Source organism: Phyllostomus discolor, chromosome 2 (genome assembly GCF_004126475.2).
Source record: "Phyllostomus discolor isolate MPI-MPIP mPhyDis1 chromosome 2, mPhyDis1.pri.v3, whole genome shotgun sequence".
Taxonomy (NCBI): Eukaryota; Metazoa; Chordata; class Mammalia; order Chiroptera; family Phyllostomidae; genus Phyllostomus; species Phyllostomus discolor.
In genome coordinates, this window is record NC_040904.2 from 123,959,552 (window position 1) to 123,981,070 (window position 21,519).

Below are 21,519 nucleotides of genomic sequence, written 5' to 3' on the forward strand. Positions count from 1 at the left end.
CAGGCACTATTCTAATGCAGTTTCACGTAGTAAATAAAGATTAAATGAATGTTTACTATACTGTTATTATCTCTATTTTCTACATGAGAAAACATCATTTAGAGAGACTACATGATTTTTTCCCTTGGTCAAGCACCTAGTGGGTGATAGAGCTGGAAACGGACATTCAGAACTTGAGCTCTTAAACATCGCATTATAATGCTGTGTGGAGAAGGATAACTTTTTGACATTCATAGATTTGTAGTTCTATTAGGAAATCTGAAGATTTATAACATCTAAGTTTGCTGAGGCGCCAACTTTGAATCTGAATTGAGGCAGGTGTAGTCGTAGTCAGGTAAGTGGGCCAGCCAGCTGCAGGTGCTTTTTCTGAGGGCAGTTCTGGTTTTTACTGGACCTTACGTTTGCACTGCCTCAGTCTAATGCACTGGCTTTCAGACTTGAGCTCACCTCAAAATCACCTGGTAGGCTTGGCAAAGCACCAATTCCTGGGCCCCACATCTACCTTTTGACTCTGTAGATCTACTGTGGGGCCTGAGGTGTCACATTTCTAACAAGTTCCAGGTGAAGCTGAAGCTGCGAGGGACTAAACTGGGCTAATTCTTGAGTGTAAGGGGCCTTCTGTGTTACTTTCTCGTGCTCTTTAATTGTTTTATTTCTGTTAGTCTTCTCCCATCAGCTAGTTTGTGAGCTCCTGGCACACAGTTCAGTTAAGTGTGGCTTACATTTTTTTGTTGACCCCACAGAGGCCTGGGTCATGTTGCACATGTAGTAGGTAGTAATAAGTTGATTGTTTGCTCTCCTTTATGGTGTTTTTGTAATTTTGACTTTTTAATTTATAAACACTATAATTGTAATGTATATTTATCATGCATTCTCATTATAAAAAATTTAACTTTTAAGAGCACTACCACCCTAGCAAAAAACTTCGCAGAAAAGTAGAAGCAGCCCCTAGAGGGCTTTCAGGGGTGTGAGATTGTAGGCAAGCACTGAGGAACTCAGTCCTCGATTGGTACAGTGTGTCGAAGTGTGTAAAGTAACTTGTAGGGTATTGCATGTAGATGCTTTCTCTGATTTGTAGTAGGGGATCTTGCCTTCAGCATTCTTTGAGATTTTTTTTAATCTTCTGTTTATATAGAAGTCAACCAGAATCAACATGTCTGGGATTGAGGAAGGAATTCTTGGAGGCCGTGACAGCTTTCCTTCTTCTGCCGGTAGCAACTCTGTGTTATGCTTTGGACAGGTAACTGAGTTTTTCACACCTGTGAAGAATGAGGTTAAATGAAAAAGCTATGAGGAAGCAATTAGTAAACCACCGTCATGTACATATACGTAAGCTATTTATTATTAATTTTTCCTTTACATGTATTATTGTATTTTTTGTACTATAAGACGCACCCCCCCCCCCATTTGGGAGGAATAATGGTTGTTAATGCTGTTGTTGACTTCTATTTACATTTACATTGGTGAAATATTATGTTATTTATGTTATTAAATATTTTACCACATTTTTGCTTCAAATTTTTTTCCCTATTTTCCTCCTTTAAAACCTAGGTGTATCTTATGGTCCAAAAATATGGTATTTTGGAGCCTTCGATGAACTCTCAGGACATTTTGGAACTTTAGCATCAACAGACTAATAGATTACATTTAGCTTTAAATTTTCTTTAGTTTTTGGATAGATTACATATTCATATAACATTAAAAGTGAAACAAAGACATGAACAGTTTTACTCCTTTCCCTATCACGCCAGCCCACCTTTCACCCAGTTCTCTGTCAGAGGCATCCAGAGTTTCCGGTGGCATTTTATGTAACCATATCCGTGCATATAAAAGCCATTCTTGCTTTGTCCAGTCGTATTCTTTACTAGAGATCTGTTTGTGAGTACTTGTTTCATCTAAATGGGGAAAAGGGGAAAACCACCCAGGGGACACAAACCCAAACGTGTTGTAGTGTATTTATCAGTTGTAGGATGGCAGGTTGTTCAATAGGAGAAGAGGTGCACAGCTTTGGAGAAGACAGTGGAAGACTCCCTGTCAGTTTTCTCCCTTCCATTCCTTCACCTGCATAAATGTCATATGCAGACTTGAAGGTGGGGATTTTTAGTTTCCCAATTCTGGCTTGAGAAAGTTTTGTAGGGATGGTAGTAACATCTGAGGCAGTGGTTCTCAAAATGTGGTTCAGTGACCCCTGGGGATCTATGAGATCTTTTCAAAGTCCAAGAGGTTAAAATTATTTTCATAATAATACTAAAATACTGCTTGCTTGTTTTCACTCTGATTCTCTCACTAGTGAATGGTGGAGTTTTCCAGAGACTGCATAGTATGTAGGGTATTGTCCTGGTGGCTGATGGAATGTGTGTTGGTTTGAATTCCTCATGTTGGTAGGTAGAGTCCACATAAACAACAGCTCTTAGGGTCTGTGATTCTTTTTAAATGTATAAGAGAGTGTGGAGTCTGAAAAGTTGGAGACTTGCTGACATAAAGAATATTGGAAATGTCAATTGCATTTTCTTTCTGTACTGTAGTACCAATACACAGCAGAAGAGTACCAGGCCATCCAGAATGCTCTGAGGCAGAGGCTCGGCCCAGAATACATAAGTAGTCGCATGGCTGGAGGAGGCCAAAAGGTACAAGAGTTTATTCAGCTAAACAGTGGGTGCCCATGTGGCTGACTTCTCAGATGATCTCACCGACTCCTTGTCTGGGTCCTTGTGGATTCAGAAGGCCTCTTGTTCACTGTTACCCAATGTTTCCTAGTGTCTTTGGGAGGGGGTGGTTTCTGGCCTTTATTGTCATCTCAAGTGACCCAAGGATTGTCTTGAGACTTACATGCCTGCTATCATAGGATTTTTACGAAATCTTTTAAACATATGTCTCTTACCATTTGTTTCTAATTTTAACTATTGCGTATGTTTTTGGCCCTCTGTAATACACATTAACCTGAGATGTGTCCGTTTTTGGAAATTGAGTTTTGGAAACTGTTAGGCAAATGGGTGTCTTTACCCTTGATTCTAACCCCTCCAGGCAGAACATTCATTCTAACTGGCTCCTTCAGGAAGGGTCTCTGAAATAAGTTCACTGAGAATCTTTTCTGGAATATTTAAAGGCAGTTTTGCCAAAAAAGCTGGTAAGGAGTGAATTAAGTAAATTTTGATGTACATGTAGGTATGGCAAGAAATTTTAACAAGCTATTTTTTTTCTTTAATTTTTTTTTCAGGTGTGTTACATTGAGGGTCACCGGGTAATTAATCTGGCCAATGAGATGTTTGGGTACAATGGCTGGGCCCACTCCATCACACAGCAGAATGTCGGTGAGTACGCTTCCTGGCAGTGGTGACTTCTTCATCTTCCTTACTTGGCATTGTCTAATTTCTGATAAGAGTACTTTGTGGGTGAGGTGTCGGGTAGGTGTATCTGGTTTCCAGCAGGAAGAATATGTGTGAAGCACAGGGATCAGTATCTTTTCCTACTGGTTTTCTTTCCCACTCCTAGATTTTGTTGATCTTAACAACGGCAAGTTCTACGTGGGAGTCTGTGCATTTGTGAGAGTCCAGTTGAAGGTGAGGGTGATGGAATAGACTTGCTGCCTCCAAGAGTCAGCAGGGTGGTGAGAACGAGTGAGCAGGTAGGGGAGTCTGTGGGCTGCGGCACACCCAGCTGGAGAACGGGCCCCAGGGCTGGGTCTCAGCCAGTCTTCTTAGGATGCTGGGAGTCGAACATTCTTTCCCATGTGGCCCCTAAAAGGATTTTAAAAAACTCTGTTCTCTGTACATTTCTAACTTGACACTTAAAAGTTTTTACCATAAATCTAAATAGTTGCAAGAGTATAATTTTAGGCATATTGTGAAATTTGACATTCTGAAATAAATGTTATATCTTTTTATAATGTACCAAATGATTCTAAATATCATAGAGGATTAAACACTGTCATCCATTTAAAAAATATATAAGTGAACTATTCTTTCATTACAAGATATTTGACATTGTTTCTTCTTGAACTCATAGTTCCATTCTATTTCTCCACTAGCTCTTAATATATTTATCACTGAAGTATTTTTTTATTAATAATTTGATCATACTTCTCTGCCCCTGTGTGTGTGTGTGTAAAAATTAAATTTTTTCAGTAAATTTCCAGGGACCTGAAGACTCTAAATAAAAAATTTCTTCTGGATTGACTTAATGTTACAGGTATTATTAGCACATAATTGACCACTCAGTTATGTTAATGTGAAAGAGAAACAGAACTTCATCAAAATTTTTATACTTAATAAAAATAAAATTTTATGGAAAATGCATTTCTTAATGACATGGATGATGCTGTGTCTTTTTCTTTTTGTTTAGTTTATATATCCATAGTTTAATATTAGACAGAACATTCAGCATTAATTCTATTCTGACTTTATTTTCATGAACAATGCTGAAAATCTTTATTCACATAAATAAACTGGGAACAGAAAGAGTTTTATTACAGTGTCCTTCATTTCTCCGAACGCTTTCTGAGTTATATTCCAAAATTGTAGAGTGCAATCACCAGGAATTATATTCAGCTCTCTTGGTGCAAACCACTTGATCAGCTCCACCTTCACTGTTGGCAAAAGTCAAAAATTGGGTACCACGTGACTTGGAAAAGGATTTTCTGCCCAATCATTACAGTCTGTTATATAGAGTACTTAAAATTTCCCTTTAACTTGGTGTCCCAGGGTTTGTATACCTTTCGGTAGTGCATCTGAGTGAGATGTGGGGTAAGTTGGATATGTGTGTTTCTTAAGTGAAAGAGGAAGTGGGAGAGGGGAGTTGTCTTGACCACAGCCGCATTTCCAAGCAGATCAGGTCTAGGGAATAGTACTGGAGATTGATTCTCTTACTCTGTGCCTACGTGCCCTTTAGCAGGGCTCTGGGTCACGTGTGCCCAGTCTGAGCACCACCCTTAGAGGAAAAGAAGAGCTACAGAGCCAAAGTCACAGCTGCAGCTTTTCATGTTAGACTTTGAACTTTTCTACCTCCAGGATGGTTCATACCATGAAGATGTGGGCTATGGTGTGAGTGAGGGCCTCAAGTCAAAAGCCTTGTCTTTGGAGAAGGCCAGGAAGGAGGCAGTGACAGATGGGCTGAAGCGGGCACTGAGGTATGCACAAGGGGTCGGAGTCTACTCTGCTGCATTTCAGTGCTGGTTTCAATGCAGTTTTGGTTTCTTTGGAAAGGTAATACATCCACATTGTTCAAAAATCAAAATACTTAAGTCTGCCTTGCTTTCCTACTTATTCTCTTGTATTTTCCCCATGCTACTTCATGCTTTGGTGTCCTCTTTTGGGCATAAGTGGTAGAATACTATGTTCTCTGTTCTGTAGTTGATTTTGCACTTGCTTCTCTTCTACTTAGTAATGTATTTGGAGACTTTCCACATGGGTACACAGATAGCTTCTTCATTCTCTTCAACACACCTAAACACCTCATTTTGCATATGTCACTTAGTTAACTTAGTTACATAGAGCAGGGTTATTAACCTCTTTGGGTCATAGATACCTTTGAGATTTGAGGTGAATCGGGTCACCAGAAAAATACATGTGTAAACGTGCCACCAAAAATTTGCAGTACCATGGCATGTAAAGGAGTATGTGTATACCAAGTAAAGAACTTCGATCTTGGAGGACTGTGCCCCTAATTGTGTGTGGCTATTATTGGGGAATTGGAGCAGTCCTCAGGGAAAAAAATCTCTGCTCTGGAATTTGCGCTCCACATCAGGATGTATAATGGGGTTTTGTGAATGTGTTTTTAGTCTTTTCATACTCATTGCCTCTCGTTCAGGATAGTGATTTGTGACTGTTATGCCCACCACTGTGTTCTGACAACCTAATCCCGTGCAGGAATGTGGCAGGTGCTCAGTAACCAGTGTTGAAGGCATTTGAGGGCCCACTTTTCCGCCGCCATTGGGAGGCAGTGTGCACAGAGTTGTAGCTCTGTTCTCTGATACTCACATATAACAATCCTCATCCCTGTTTCTTTTTTTTATTTCTAACCCTTAGAAGCTTTGGCAATGCACTTGGAAATTGTATCCTGGACAAAGACTATCTGAGGTCACTAAATAAGCTTCCACGCCAGGTATGTTAGAAATGAACGAATGGAACGTATCTGCAATAAATATCTAATTCCCTTGTGTCATGGGCTGAGTATTTGAAATTGAAGAGGGGAGTGAAGACTCAGCTGCTTAAAGGGTCTGCAGTATGTAGTTCAGACTTCTTTAATTATCAGAGCTTGCAGGAACTCATCACCTTATTTCACAGCTGAAAAAAACAAGCCTGGAGAACTTGTGTTACTTCTCTCTCATACAGAGAGAGCCGTGTCTGGGAACGGGCTGTGAACCCTTGAGGGAGCATGTAGCCCTCGGCAGCGCCACTGTCATTTCTTAGAAACACTCAGAACCTCGATCCCCTGTTCATCCTTCTTGCTTTCCCTTAATTCTGGTGTCTTTCAGGTTTAGACTTCCCTTGTTTCTGTCAGTGCCTGTCCCATGATCTGAGCCTTTGCCCTTGGAGAATGGGGTCCGGAGTGTTCCAGTTGCCTGGCACAGGGTGGCTGTTCCCCCTGATGTTCTTAGGGGTCCTTGCAGGGCCGCCGCCAGGACAGCACTCCCCCTCTTGTACTTAAGGGTTCTTCTTGTGGGGCCCCTAGTAGAGGTGTGTGTCATTTGGCATCTGTCAAAACTCCATTTATTTCCTTTTTAAAATCTTTTTTTTGTTTGTTTTAAAAGATTTTATTATTGTTTTTTTTTAGAGGAAAAGGGAGGGAGAAAGAGAGGGAGAAAAACACTGATGTGAGAGAAACATTGATTGGTTGTCTCTCATATGCATCCCAGCTGGGGACTGAACCCATAACCCAGGCCTGCATCTTGACCAGGAATTGAACCAGCAGGCTTTTGCTTTGCAGGATGATGCCCAGCCAAGTAAGTCACACCACCCAGGGCTTTTTAAAAATTTTTTTTATATATTATTGTACATACTCAATTTGCTAATATTTTGTTAGGGATTTTTGCATATATGTTTATAACAGGTGTTAGTCATAGTATTTTTTTTTATTGTAAAGAACACATAACAAAATTTACTATTTTAACCATTTTTAAGTGTACAGTTCAGTAGTGAGACAGATCTCTAGAACGCTTTTATCTTGTAATACTGGTGCTCTGTACCCAGAAAACAACTCCCCCTTCTTCCAGCACCGATAACCACCATTCTACTGTCAGTTCCTAGGAGTTTGACTACCTCAGATGCTCATATAAGTGGAAACACAGCTTTTGTCCTTTTGCAACTGGCTTATTTCACTAAGCATAATGACCTTAAGTTTCATCTGTGTTGTAGCATGTCAGAATTTCCTTCCTTTAAAAGGCTGAATAATATTCCATTGTGTGCATATAGTATCCTATTTTGGGGGTGCTTCTATGTCTTCACTGTTGTGAATAGTGCTACTATGAACACGGGTGTGCAAATACCTCTTCAAGGCCCTGCTCTCAATTCCTTTGGATACATATCCAGAAGACGGGTTGCTCATTCATTTCATAGTTATATTTTTGAGGAAATTCCATACCATTTTCTATAATGGCTGTACCATTTTGCAGTTCAACTAATAGTGCACCAGGGCTCCCGTTTCTTTACATCCTCACCAACACTTACTATTTTTATTTATTTATTTATTTAGTTAGTTAGTTTTGGTTTTGATAGAAGCCTTACTAATGGGTGTGAGGTGATATCTTATGGTGGATTTGATTTTCATTTCTCTGATGATTAATGTTATTGAACATCTTTTCATACATTTATTGTATATCGCCACTTGTATATCGTCATTGGAGACATGTCTGTTCAAGTCCCTTGCCAATTTTTAAATGGGCTATTTGATTTTTTTGTTGTTGAGTTGTACTTCTTTATTATATATTTTGGATATTAACCCCTTATTAGAGATGTGATTGCAAATTTTTTCCCATTCCATAGGTTACCCTTGAAGTTTGCAAGTTTGATGTACTCCCATTTGTATATTTTTGCTTTTGTTGCCTTTGTTTTGGTGTCAAATCCAATATGAAGTTTTCCCCTATTTTTTAAATGAGTTTTAGATTTGGGGGTCTTAAGTTTAAGTCTTAAATTTGTCTTGAATGTATTTATTTTACTCTTATTAGCATTTATTTTGTGCTGAATTTACTCCTGGGCTGTAAGTTTTTGTTTCTTCAGTTTCTTCAGGGATATCTTTTTCTTCTGAGCAACCTCCTCTTCTGGTTTAGGAACAGTCTGCTCCTTTTTCAGTAGGATCATCTCAACGTGCCCATGAGCTCTGTAAGGTCTGCGCCACATCTTGGCAGCTTTGTTCGCCTGGATGTGCTCAATGGCCAGAGAATCTACATTTAAACTTTACACTCAGCATTGCTCTCTGCATTTTTAACCACGTGAAGCAAAAACTCAGCACTCTGTTTGGGCCACCAACTCTGCGTCCAGCTCCAGTGTTTGGCCTGCACTCACTGACTTCACCAATGTATCAATGGAATGGGACACACTGCTTCTTTAAAGTGACATCTTTCAGATACTTGGTGGCTTTTCTGATATGCACACCTGTGATGGCCTGGGCAGTTTCATGAGTCTTTTTAAAGTGAACATGAAGACTTGACCATCTTGATTTGCATGGTTTTGAGGGGGTTTCTGGGTCAAGCGAATAGTGAACCATCTTTAGAGCTCAGGTTGTTGACAGGAAGAGGTAGAAGTTGTTTTTCTATGTGACGTAAGATACAGGTCATTCTTTTCCATGTGGATTTGCACTTTACCAGCATCATTTGTTGAAGAGATTCTCCTTTCCCTGTTGAGTGCTCTTGGCATGCTTATCGAAGACCATATGATCCTATATGCATGGGTTTACTTCTGGGTCCTATATTCTTTTCCATTGGTCTATGTGTCTGTCTTTATGGCAGCATCATACCATTGCTATGGTCATTTTGTTAGTGGTTTTCTGTATCTTGTTGCTTTTTTGTCCCTCCTTCTCTTACCACCTTCCTTTGTGTTTTATGTATTTTTTGGCAGTGACATGATTCAATTTCCCCTCCTTATTACCTTTTGTATATATGTATATATTCTACAGATATTTTCTTCATGGTTACTATTGTAATTATGTAAAACATCTTAAAGTTATAGCATCTTATTTTAAGCCAATAATTTAAATTGCAAAAACTCCCCATACAAAAACTCTAGTCCTTTACAACTTCTCCCCACCCATTCCACCTGTTACTGATGTTACGTATATTTTTATATATTGTGTGTCCACTAACATAGATTTATAATTATAAAAGTTTTAATGGTTTTAAAATTATATTCTATATTCATAATATAGTTTAATCGTTTAAATTTAAATTCTGTGTACCAAAATGAAAATAATATAGGTTACTATATCTGTCCATGTATTTACCTTTACTGGAGAAACTCATATTTTTATATTCTTCATGTTATTGTCTTTCATGGCTTCTCTTTGTTTTTTACATAAAAAAATGAAGAAGTAATTGACATATAACATATTAGTTTCAGGTGTACAACATAGTGATTCAGTATTTGCTTATGTTGCAATATGGTCGCCACAGTAAGTCTAGTTACCATCTACCATCATTAGTTACAGTTGTTTTCTTATGATGAGAATATTTAAGATTTACTCTTTCAGCAATTTTCAAATATACAATACAGAATTATTAACTATAGTCACCATGATGTACTTTATTTATTTATGTTATAACTGGAAGTTTGTACCTTTTGACCCACTTCATCCATTTTTGCCTACCTTTTACCTCTGGCAACCACTAATCTGTTCTTTTTATCTATGAGCTCTGTGGTTTTTTCTTTCCTTTTTAAACATTTCATAAATAAGTGAGATTGGTATTTGTCTTTGTCTGACTTATTTAGCATAATACCATCAAGGCCTCTTTATGTTATCACAGATGGCAAGATTTCCTTCTTATTTATGGTAAATAACATTCTACCGTAGATATATATACACCTCATGTCAGGTGAAGCCAGGCTGTGAAACTAGGCTGGCTGCTGTAGTGCGTGAGCCAAGGCTCACTGAGGCCAGCTGTGGCTTGTTTGAGATGATTTAGAAAGTTGTGAAGCAGGAGCCAAGACCAGCCATTCACATGGAAAAGCAGCTCCCTAGGGATCTCCAAGTCCCATCAAACAGTGTTAGCCAGGTTGATGCAGTTTCAGATATGGCACCAGCTTACCAGCTCTGTGGGGAGAGGGTTTAGAAAAGGGACAATGGCCTCTGCTGACCTTGATGGCAGACACTTCAGGTCCTCCTTGTATGCCATTGGTGCCTTTCAAGCTGCTACCCTGGTGCTGGAGCTCAGAGGGAGTGAGTCTGAGTAGGTGAGTCTGTGTTTGGGTTCTTTAAGAGGAACTGCCTGGGGCTCCAGAAATTTCTTCCACCAACTCAATCCCTAGCGGTTTTGGCAGCTAGAAGTTATGGGTGCTTATCTTCCTGGCACTGGAACCCTGGGCTGTGCAGTCTGGTGTGGGCTGGGTCTCCTTGCTCCCGAGATATCCCTTCCAAATTTCTATCCATCACATGTGGGTATGGGACCAGCTCATTCAGCATCAGCCTTTGTTTTATAGTCTGTTTTGTCTTATATAAGTATTGCTAGTCCAGTTTTTATTTTGTTTCTATTTGCATGGAATACCTTTTTCCATCCCTGTATTTTAGTATGTTGTGTCTTTGGATCTGAAGTGATTCTCTTGTAGGCAGCATATGTAAGGGTCTTGTTTTCTTATCCATTTTGCCACCCTATGCCTTTTGATAGGAACATTTAACTCATTTACATGTATGTGGTTATTGCCATCTTATTACTCATATTTTTGGTATTTTATTGTTCTTTTTACAGAAGTCTCTTTAGCATTTCTTGTAACTCTGGTTTGGTGGTGATAAACATCTTTAGCTTCTTTTTGTCTGGCAGCTCTGGAAGGTTGCCTTGGTTGTCTGTTGGACGAGGTGCCATGGCTTCTGAGCTGGTCACTGGAGCTCTCACAGAGGTGTACGCTGCTGTTACCTCAGTGTCTCTGTAGGGAAAGGAGGGCCTGGAGCTTCCTTGTCTACCATGTTGCTGACATCACTCTTTATTTCTTTTCTACTCTTTTTTTTTAAGATTTTATTTTTTTATTTTTAGAGAGGGAAGGGAGGGGGGAGAGAGCGAGAGAGGGAGAGAGAGAGAGAGAGAAACATCAATGTGCGGTTGCTGGGGGTTCTGGCCTGCAACCCAGGAATGTACCCTGGCTGGGAATCGAACCTGGGACACTTTGGTAATTTGCAGCCTGTGCTCAATCTACTGAGCTACGCCAGCCAGGGCTCTACTCTTATTTTTTTAAATGAATTTCTTAAATGATACAAAACATACACACAGAAAACTGTATAAATCATAATGGCACAACCTGATAAATTTTTAGACGTGAACCCATTTGCGTCCCCAGTAGAAAAACAGACGTTACCCAAAGCCCACGTCTCCTTTCCCCTCCCATTCACTACCTTCAGTCTCTTTTCAAAAGTGATTGCTGTCCTAACTTTTCTCTAACTTCTAGCCTCATAGATTATTTTTCCTGTTTTTGAATCTTGTGTAAATGGAATTGCACAATGCTAGCACTACAAAAATTGCAGTATTAGAAAGTACATAGAGACATGTGGACAAGTGCACATGGCATAGAAGGTTCAGCTCGATGAATTCCAAAACTGAGCACATCCGTGTACTCAGCACCTGAACTGACAAAGCATTGCCAGAATCCCAGAAGTCTCAGTTGTGTCCGCTGCAGTCACTGCCAACCACTCCTCTCATTACTACCCAGGAAAACCACTTTTAACAAAAATTAGTTTTGACTATTTTGTACTTTATGGAATCAAACAGTTTTGTGTCTGGCTTTCATTCAACATGTTTATGAGATCCATTCATATTGCTTGTAGCTTTTTCATTGCTATGTACGTTTCTATTGCATGGGTGTCCCAAAATTTTTTTCCCATTCTGATTTTAATGCACCTTTATTTTGTAGCTTTTGGTTTTGAATAGGGCTGTTATTAGCATTCTTGTACATGCCTTTTGGTGCACATACATGCATATTTAGGGAATGATCGGGTCAGGTCAGAGGATAGGCACGTAGTTTCAGTAGAGTCTCCCTGTTTTCTGATGCGGCGTACTGAGTCACACCCGCACGTTGCAGTGTATCGGAGTTTCAGTGGCTCCGTATCTTCAATGGCACTTAGCATTGTTAGTCTTTTTAATTTTTTTTCAAAGCTCATGTCTTACTTTTTACAATTTTTTTTATTGTGGTAAAATATACATAACAAAATTTACCATCTTAACCATTTAAAGGTGTACAGTTCAGTGGTAATAGAGACATTCATTATGTCGCACAAACATTACTACCATTTATCTCTCGAACTCTTCTTATAAAATGGAAGACTACCACTAAATAATAGCTTCTCACTCCACTAGTCCTGTAGCCCCTGGCAGCCACCAGCCCACTTTCTGTCTGACGTTGGCCACTCTGTGCACCTCATACAAATTGAATCATGCATTTTTGTCCTTTTGTGACTGGCTGTTTTCCTGAGCATAAGGTCCTCCATCCACACTGTAGCATAAGCCATTTCTTCTTAACCTACACATTTACTTTCCAATGCAGATAAGAAATTTCATATTCAGGTTATTTGTATCAAAAGGTAGTCAACTCAATCCCTCATTTTCAATTATTGTACTAGCATCTGTATTATCAACTGAGAGAGAAATTCTTCCAAGTGGAAAAGCTCTGACTTGCTGTAGTGCTCATGGCTTGTTAGTAAAACAGTCTGCCGTGTGCTGTGAGACACCCGACCTTACTGCTCCCATTCCGTGGGTGCAGGAACAGCTCTAAGGGGAAGGTTCCCTACAGTCTTGGCTCACAACCTACACCAGTGCTTTCCAGGTTTTCTTCTTCCTGTCATTTGAAGAACACTTAATTGTGCCACAACATACCTGGGTTTTTTCTGTGATGAGTTGTATTTGTAGGTGGATGTTCTGGCAGAAAGGGCGGAGAAGGTGTAGGCTGCCACAACCAGTGTGTGATAATTTCCACTAAAAAAAAAGAAAAAGAAAGATAAAAAACAGACAGCACCAAACAAATTCAGTTGCCATGGAAAGACAGATTTTACAGACCATTTACCCTAAATCGAAACTAAGAATTTTTATCAAAATTTCATTAACAAAGTAAAATTGTTTTACTCATTTAATTAAAAATATTATTTGAAGTGCTGGATCTTTTGTCTCAGTTTCTCAGGACCTGGAAGGTATGATGGAAAAAGATTGTCAAATGCTGTTTCCTAGGACTCTAGATCTTTAAGGCAGGGGAAGGGGAAGAGCAGTTGGAAGAAATATCCACCCCTCTCTCTTCCCTTGTTAGTTGCCTCTTGAAGTGGATTTAACTAATGCAAAGAGACAAGATTTCGAACCATCTGTGGAACAAGCAAGATACAGCAGTTGCCGACAGAACATGGCTCTGGGACCCCCAAAACCACCGGAGATGACCTCCCCTTGCCAACAAAGCCACTCAGACAATCCCCACATTGTGATGCAAGGAGACAGGGACAGCAGCCCCCGGTATGCAGCTGAAGTTCCCCCCTTTCCTCTTCTGCCTTCTCTACCTTCAGAGCCAGCACGTTTGTTTGTGTGGTCTCTCAGGAACTGGGTGTTGTTTATTCAGTTAACTCAGGAACTCATTCCCACCTGTTGCTCTTCTGCTGCAGAAGCCTGGCGTCCTCTACTATGGGGAGGGATGCCACCTACCAGCGGAAGCTCCGGCAAAAGCAGTTGCAACAGCAGTTCCGGGAACAAATGGAGAAACAGCAGCAAGTTCAACTATCTGCTCCATCCATTGAAAAGAAGAATCAGGGTTTGTGAGAAGGATGGGAGCAGATGCTCCCGGGAGGTGTACTCCACCTGGGGACTGCTTGTCAACCGAGTCTGGATCCTCTGCCCAGTGTGGTTTGGTGCAAGCCGGAGCTCAGTAGGCCTTCCCCCAAGTTACATATGGGATAGATGAGTCCAAAAAAATTGAGAGAGTGAAAGCCTGCCTTGTATTTCCCCATTTCTAAAAACACCAAGGAAATAGGCCTTGACAAAACCTGGAACTAGAAATTTCATGGCACAGAACTTTTGCTTCATTTTCTGTGGCTGTCTCTGCATCACAAAGCCTATTTGAGCTGTCTGACTATAAGGCAGATTTGCTTATAAAGGTAATGGAGGCTTTGGCAATTATTTATCTATGAGCTTTAGTTTATTTCAGGGTCCATATTCAGTGGGAGCTGTGCATAGAGGTTATTTTTGGTCTTTCCCAGAGAGTAGAAACAGGAAAGGCTAATCCCAGACTAATTGGATTTTTGCCCAGCTTCTGCCTAAGAATTATGAAAAGTTCGTAAGGACTTGTTTCATTAACAGTTCCCTCAGCACTGAGGCTAAAATTAATGTAGGGGAAAAAAACATTGTGGTGAGGATGTTCTTCGTAAGAATTATTCTAGATATTTACTGTATTTTGCCGTGTATAATGTGCTCCCATGTATAATGCACACCCATTTTTGGCCCAAAGTTTCAGGGAAAAAATCTTTTAATTCAAATTTTCATTTATTTATATTTAGATATTTATTTTTTGTGTTATAAAGGAATTTTAGCATTTATTTTTGAACATACTGTACAAGAAACTTTGTGTAACAAATAATTACAAAACACAAGAACACATACAAGGTATTTCAGGTACTAGTCATGTGTATAATGAATGCACATCCTTCTTTTTCCCTCAAAAATTTGGGCTAAAAAGTGTGCATTATACAAGGCAAAGTATGGTAGCTTCCAGACCATTGCAGAAGTCTGGGGTGACGTGGGGAGTGAGGGGTGGAGAGTCCTCCAGGCCCTGCCCCTACCCATGTGACCAGTCATTGTTTATATCATTTTTTCTGTATTGAATTTCTACTCAAGATTTTCTTGGAACAAGAGTTACAGCTTTAAGAAGTGTTCTAGGAACCCTTCTATTTTTGCCACTAAAGGAGAAATAAACTGTTTCCCCCCCGATTTGGTAGGAAGAAAAGGGGTTTTTTTTAACAGGTAGGACTGGAATGCAGGAATCTTGAGTTCTGCTGCTGGCTGTACTGTGAACCAGTGTAACACTAGACCGCTTTGCACTTCTGAGCCTGCTCCTTCCAACTGAGTTCTGTGGTCTCTCTCTGTGTGAACTGTAGCAGAGCCACCGGCGCCTCCTTTGAAGCATGGCACTTCCAAAGCTGAGGGTGCAGAACCACTCACTGAGAGCGACTTCCCTGAAGGTCAGTTGGGGGCTAAAGGAATGCTAAGTATTAATCAGGAAATACCTGTGAACTGCTTGTAAGTTACTGTGCTGGATACCTCTGGTAGTTACAATTGCATTCTACAAGAGGCATAGAAATCCTTTCTGTTTTATAGTCCCATAATGTTTCAGGAAAAAGAATGGATTGATGGCAGATAGCCATCATTCAGCTCGTCTGTTTTCCTAAGAGGAGCTTCGATGTACTTTTACGAGTTGGGGACAGAAATTCTAAACACTATCATAGGGCCGTCGTGGCATGGGATTTCTTATGACCTGTTGTTTGCAGTGCTTTATGTGAGAACATGTCTTTGTTTGCCGAGGCTACATTTTCCTGTGCTCTCTGTCCTTGCAGACAGTTTTGAAATATGGGCTATGGCTGCAGATGCAGGGGACAGTGTTGTCAAGCCCCTATCGAGACCGGAACCCCACCAGACTGCTGCCACACCAGTCCTGAACCAGATGGTGACCCAGAACAGGACACCACAAAGCCTCTGCCACCAGAATCCACAAGCAAAATCTGAACTTTGGCACCTTCAGACTCCCAACATTAACATAACAGGTAGCAGTGTTTTAGGAACAAAAATTGAAGGAAGAAGCTGGGCTTAAACCTATGGATTTTAAATAACATTCTATTTAAAAGTAGGATGAAATCATGACAGTAATAGAAGTGTGACAAATTAAAAACTATCAACAACTGAACCTAGAAACAAAAACTAAGCAAGCGACTACAACAGGAACAGAATCACAGAAACGGAGATCACATGAAGGGTTATCAGTGGGGATGGGGAGTGGAGAGAATGGGGGGAGAGGTACATGGAATAAGAAGCATAAATGGCAGGTACAAAATAGGCAGGGGGGGTTAAGAATAGTATGGGAAATGTAGAAGAGGAAGAACTTATATGTGCGACCCATAGACATGAAATAGGTGTGGGGAGGGGAGATGCAGAGGGGGATAACGTAGAGAAAAAAAATGGGACAACTGTAATAGCATGATCAATAAATATATTTAAAAGTAAAAAAATAGAAGATAATTGGTTTGAGAGCCAGAACTTGTCCTTTGAGGTCCTGACTTGAGCCCTTGATGGATGGCAGTAGGAAGCTCTAGCACAGGGGTGTCAAACTCATTTTCACAGGGGGTAGGAGAGGGGGGGGCACATCAGTCTCGTGGTCGCCTTCCAAGGGCTGAATGAAATTTCTACTCCGTAACAGTTAAGGAGTAGTTACATTTCTATGGTCCTAAAATTATTTCGGCCTTCTGAAGGCAACTGTGAGGCTGATGTGCCTACCCACACCCTGTGAAAGTGAGTTTGACACCCCTGTGCTAGCGTGATTGCATCAGAGCTTTTCCAGTGAAAAGTGGGCTATTGTGATTATTAGTGAAACTTGATCTAGACAAGTTAACAGAGGGATGTCTTCCTCATAAAAATTTTCAGGTTTAGGTTTTTAGTTTAAATTTGGCTCGTTACCTAATACAGTTCAGAAATTAGTGAGTTGACTTTAAAACCAAGGCAGCTGTATCTTATAGCTTTTTCTTTCATAGGCAGCTGTGATTCCTATAGGAAGAACCAGGACACGAAAAAAAGGAAGTTGGATCCATCTTAAAGAAAACTCTGGTCACATCACTGGACTGTCAGAGAAAACTGCTTTTTGGCCATGGAATTATTCATCATTCCTAGGGGATGAGCTTTATTTCCAAGGATTCACTTGCTTCATTTTGAACTTTTCCAAAGGATTTGACTATTAGAACCTACTGCAGATAAAGCTGAGCAGATGGAAAATAAGTACTTTAAAAAAGCTTGTCATACACTGCAGTAGGCTTTGGGGAGATGAAATACCCTTTCTAAAGCTTTTGAGGCTCTTTGTATTCCTAACTGTTGTTAATAAATGTGTAACTTTTAGGAATCACCAGTGGCTACAAGTAGTATAACCAACTTTTCTTTTAAATTTTGTTTATTTCTTACTATGTTCTCACACTTTTCCCATTACCAATTATCCCCCATATCCTCTTTTAAACAACTACTTACATTAAACTATTGTGAGTGATCTCTGCCTTCTTTCAGAACCTTAGGGCACCAAGTTCTAACATTACCCACACGAGGACTGTGCATCATGCTCAGAACAAAGCCCACAGTGGGGTTTCACTGCTGTGCATCAATCCAGCCTGTCATCCTCATCTGTGACCATTCCCTTGTTTAATTAAGAAAACAACGATCTAAGGCCTAAAAAAGTTTCAAGAGCACAAAATAAATCCATTACTTTGTAACAAAATAGAAAATATAAGTAGCTGTTTTTATTTTCCCATTTCAGATGTGATACAACCCACTTGAACATAAATTGTTTTTCTGTGGTGCTCAATAGATGTTTTACAATTCTTTCTCTTAAGTAATGAGTTTACTGGTGTACTTTTTTTTTAAAAAGATTTTATTTTTAGAGAGGGAAAAGGAGGGAGAGAAACATCAATGTGTGGTTGCCTTTCATGTGCCCCCTACTGGGGGACCTGGCCCACAACCCAGGCATGTGCCCTGACTGGGAAATCAAACCAGTGACCCTTTGGTTTGCAGGCTGGCACTTAATCCACTGAGCCACACCAGCCAGGACACACGTTTACTTTTTAAGATGCTTTTTCAGCTGTACCTCCCATCTAATCTTGAAGCACTGGCTTTCATTATTATTATTATTATTATTTTTTGGATAACAGACCCATTTGTGGGAAGCTGGGAATCTGAGGCAAGGAACTCTTACTGCACAGAAGACAGCCATTTCTACTACTCCTGGGGAAGATGAAGAGGCAGATTTGGTCACACAGTCACTTTTGGATTTTGATATCCTTACCATCTTCAGAGTAAATATCAACTTTGCAGCATAACCTCATTTCAGGTCAGAATTGACACTAAAAACAGTTCTTAAAGTTAGGAATCCATTTATAAATTGCACAAAAACAGAGCTAATGAAATCATGAAAAGGAACTGGCTGGAAATGAAACCTCACAACTCAACAAAGCAAGTTTGGTTTATTTGAAAGGTTTCATTAAATAAATCTACAAAGGTAACAAACTGAAGCACAAAGTGCAATCTTACAAGAAGCGCAACACCCAGAGTTAGTGCAAAATGTACAATTAACGGCTGCAGAGAAACCCAAGGTTGAAATTCAGTTTATTCATTTTTTAAAACAGTGTACATTGTTAAATAATGTAAGGAAAACATTTATAATTCAGAAAGATTTTTTTAATGTGGAAAAAAGATACTCAAAGTGTACTATTAACACAAAAATAATTTAAACATTTCAGTAGCACTAGTTCATTCCTCTAGGCTTCAGTTATTTCATCCACAGGAGGGAAAAAAAAATCAACAGTAAATAAAACCAGTTTTTACTTTTTTGTGAGTGAAGAGATCTCAACATTATTAAACCAAAATAACAAACAATGTGCTGCATTTGGTTTGCTTGTTTCCCTAGTAGAAAGTATTGTTTTATTTATCTTAGGTGGTCTGTTTCTTATCTGGCCACCTTCTTTGTTCTAGCCTCACTCTTACCATCTCCCCAAGAATTATAAGCAGAGGATAAGTAAACAATTTTGTAGGAGGGCTTGGAAGCCATGCCCGGTTCATTTCTACATTGCTAAACTCTTCAGCTTTCATTTGTGTCTTTGGGGCCGAGGCTAACTTGGAGACAGGGCCCACAAAGGAACAACAGGATAGGAGAGCCAACTGCGCTCTCCCTATTGCAGGGATTCCTGGGATGTGCTATTGAAGTGGGTAAGAGGTTAGAATATGTCAATTCCCTAACTCAAGAGTCAAGACAAGAAGCACCCCCAAAATTAAGAGTCCCAGCTTCCCCCCTCATCTGAGATGGTAAAGATCCCAACCTAGCCAATTAGGAGAGTATTTCCTGAAAGCTCTGAAAATAATAGAACTGCCCATTACAACTAGGCATAGCTAAATAACACTGGTTGGTTGCAGTTATTACTTAAGGAGAGTATTTGTTAATATGAAATGTGAGAATATCAGTTGCAAATGCAGAAATAAAGGAGGCATGAAAGATGTGATCCTGCAACCATTGGACATTATATAGAAGAGCAGGAAGAAAAAGCATTCTTTCTGACAATGCTTATTCAGATGTGGGTCCACTTTTTGCAAAAAATACAGTACCCTCAAGCTGAGAAATGCCTGGTACACTTGCAATAAGAGGAAAGCAACCTAAACAGTTCTTAGAGTGACTTTCTCCATCTGTGACTTTCCACTATCATGTTTCCCAGCTTCAACACCAGCTCCCACCTGCTTCCCTTTATATTCAGCCATTTCTTCTAGGTCTGTTCAAGCCCAGCTCAAATGAGTAAGGCTATGGCATCCACTGGCCAGGCATCACATATCTTCTAAACAAATATATTCTCCACTTTTAGTCTTTTTCTTTCACTTATTGAAAGTTTCACTTTCATACAGCACCTTACTCTTCTCAATTGCCCAAGTTTGTCCCAGCACCCCTCCTCAAACACTTTCTGCTTTCAACCACTGATGTCAACTTAACTTCTCACCCTGCTCGTCTTACACCTGCTCTAGACAAAATTGTTAAATGACTTAAGAAAAAATCTTTCAATTTCCCTTTGGCATCATCCGCTGCTGGGGTCACGTGGACCTTAAATTTCCTTCCATGTGCCCTTTGCTGATCTGGGGTCTGATGAGAAGTTGATGCTAATGGCAGAAGCAATAGAAGTCCAAGGCACTAAAAAATCCAGCAAGCAATACTGGTTGAACAGAAGTATTCAAGTACAGTAATTTATACAATTTTACATTCACATTTATTTATCTAATACAATGGAAGTACAAAGGAAAAAGTTAAAGTGTCTCAATAAGTAAAGGACAGAGCTAGCTTTTTTCCCAACTTTTTAAACCTTTCATATTTTCATCTTAAAACTACTGTTGTCCAACAACATTTATATATCACAGTGTTTCCACATCAAAACTGATGGCAAGTTACATGTCCGCAGGGAACTTTTTTTTTCCTAATTGCTAATGCTGCAGTCAAAGCTGCTAATATCATTTGCTTAAAGCACTAATGACCTATAAGAAAGGGTTGAAGCCTCAGTCTCCTGGTGTTTTCACTGGGTTCTAAAGAGAGAAAAAAAGAAAGGAAAACAAGTGGGGACTGGGTAGGGAACAGGGCAGGAGAGAGCCCAGTACTTTTTTTTGTCTTGTGGTTTAGATTTTTGAGGGAACAGGGACTGGGGGTGGGTGCCTAGAAAAGAGCTGCACCCACCTGAAAATACAGAAGGGTTCTGGTTTTCCTTTGAGCACTCTAGTAGCTTTCTGATAAACCCTTCTCTTTGCTAGCCCTCGCTGTGGGTGCAGGAAACAGGGAAACACAATCTGAAGACGCCCCACTGCAAGAAAGCTGCTCTTTCCTTCTTCTCCACTCCAAATGATGGCAAAGGGGGAGGAACACTCTCTATCCTGAGGGCTCTAAGTACTAAAAACATTCCTTTCTGGCAAGAAATAATCAGTTAAATGCAGCACTAGTAGTTAGCAAATAATCAGTTAAACGCAGCACTAGTAGTCAGCACTCCCTCTCCTGCCCCCAGATCTACTCAGTTAATGTCTCTAGGTCTGACTAAGTGGTCCTCAGGTTGGAACCTGGGGGATTGCTGATGGATTTTTGCAAATTGCTGATGTTGAAATTTTGTAAGGAGGCAGTCCCCACAGGCTGGAACTGCCCAAGCGGTTGTGGTGTGGAGCCACCCGTCCCACTCCACTGAGTGTTAAAGGGTGGTGGAGCTGGAAAACTGTACTGCTGTGGTGGGCACATAGACTTGGTGAAGTGACCTAGAGAGGTAGCTGATGCTGCAGAGATGGGGGCAGAGCCACCCAGATTTGAGGTCATGGAGATACACAGCTGACCAGGTGCAGAAAACTTCCTTGCCATCCCAGGGCCCTGGAAACAAAACAACTCATTGTAAAGTATGGTATGAGCATAACACGCACAAGTGTGAAACAGGCAGCAGTAAGATAGAATTTTGCAACTGGGACTGTTGTAATCTTATGACACCTTTCAATTACTGTGGCTCTTCACACTTACCAAACAGGGTGAGGATAACTATTCTGACTGGAAGTGGGTGGGGTCATGCATGTGTGTATGCGCAGGCATGCAGTTCAGGGCATTAAAGGAAAAG

At 40.2% G+C, this 21,519-nt stretch overlaps 2 protein-coding genes and 1 pseudogene across 25 annotated transcripts in view; 1 reads left to right on the top strand and 2 right to left on the bottom strand.

The window, feature by feature from the left end:
• RAD52 (RAD52 homolog, DNA repair protein) overlaps positions 1–17,567 on the top strand; it is a 28,994-nt gene extending 11,427 nt beyond the window's left edge. For 2 of the 9 annotated variants that reach the window (XM_036018487.1, XM_036018484.1), the window contains exons 2-12: positions 1,136–1,240; positions 2,526–2,627; positions 3,218–3,311; positions 3,493–3,560; positions 5,007–5,125; positions 6,024–6,099; positions 13,428–13,624; positions 13,771–13,916; positions 15,256–15,339; positions 15,712–15,918; positions 16,900–17,567. In XM_036018487.1, the coding sequence (XP_035874380.1) occupies positions 1,154–1,240; positions 2,526–2,627; positions 3,218–3,311; positions 3,493–3,560; positions 5,007–5,125; positions 6,024–6,099; positions 13,428–13,624; positions 13,771–13,916; positions 15,256–15,339; positions 15,712–15,918; positions 16,900–16,961 (1,242 nt within the window). In that variant the 5' untranslated portion in view covers positions 1,136–1,153 and the 3' untranslated portion in view covers positions 16,962–17,567. Of the gene's footprint in view, positions 1–72; positions 607–1,135; positions 1,241–2,525; positions 2,628–3,024; positions 3,128–3,217; positions 3,312–3,492; positions 3,561–5,006; positions 5,126–6,023; positions 6,100–13,427; positions 13,625–13,736; positions 14,629–15,255; positions 15,340–15,711; positions 15,919–16,899 lie in introns of those variants that run through there. The other 7 variants (XR_004901456.1, XM_036018486.1, XM_036018485.1 and 4 more) reach the window with 7 other exon arrangements.
• LOC114513780 lies at positions 8,147–8,737 on the bottom strand (annotated as a pseudogene).
• Positions 17,568–18,350: 783 nt separating the features above from the next.
• Positions 18,351–21,519, bottom strand: part of WNK1 (WNK lysine deficient protein kinase 1) — a 147,110-nt gene continuing 143,941 nt past the window's right edge. For all 16 annotated transcript variants that reach the window (XM_036018494.1, XM_036018495.1, XM_036018493.1 and 13 more), the window contains one exon: positions 18,351–21,281. In XM_036018494.1, the coding sequence (XP_035874387.1) occupies positions 20,961–21,281 (321 nt within the window). In that variant the 3' untranslated portion in view covers positions 18,351–20,960. The remainder of the gene's footprint in view (positions 21,282–21,519) is intronic.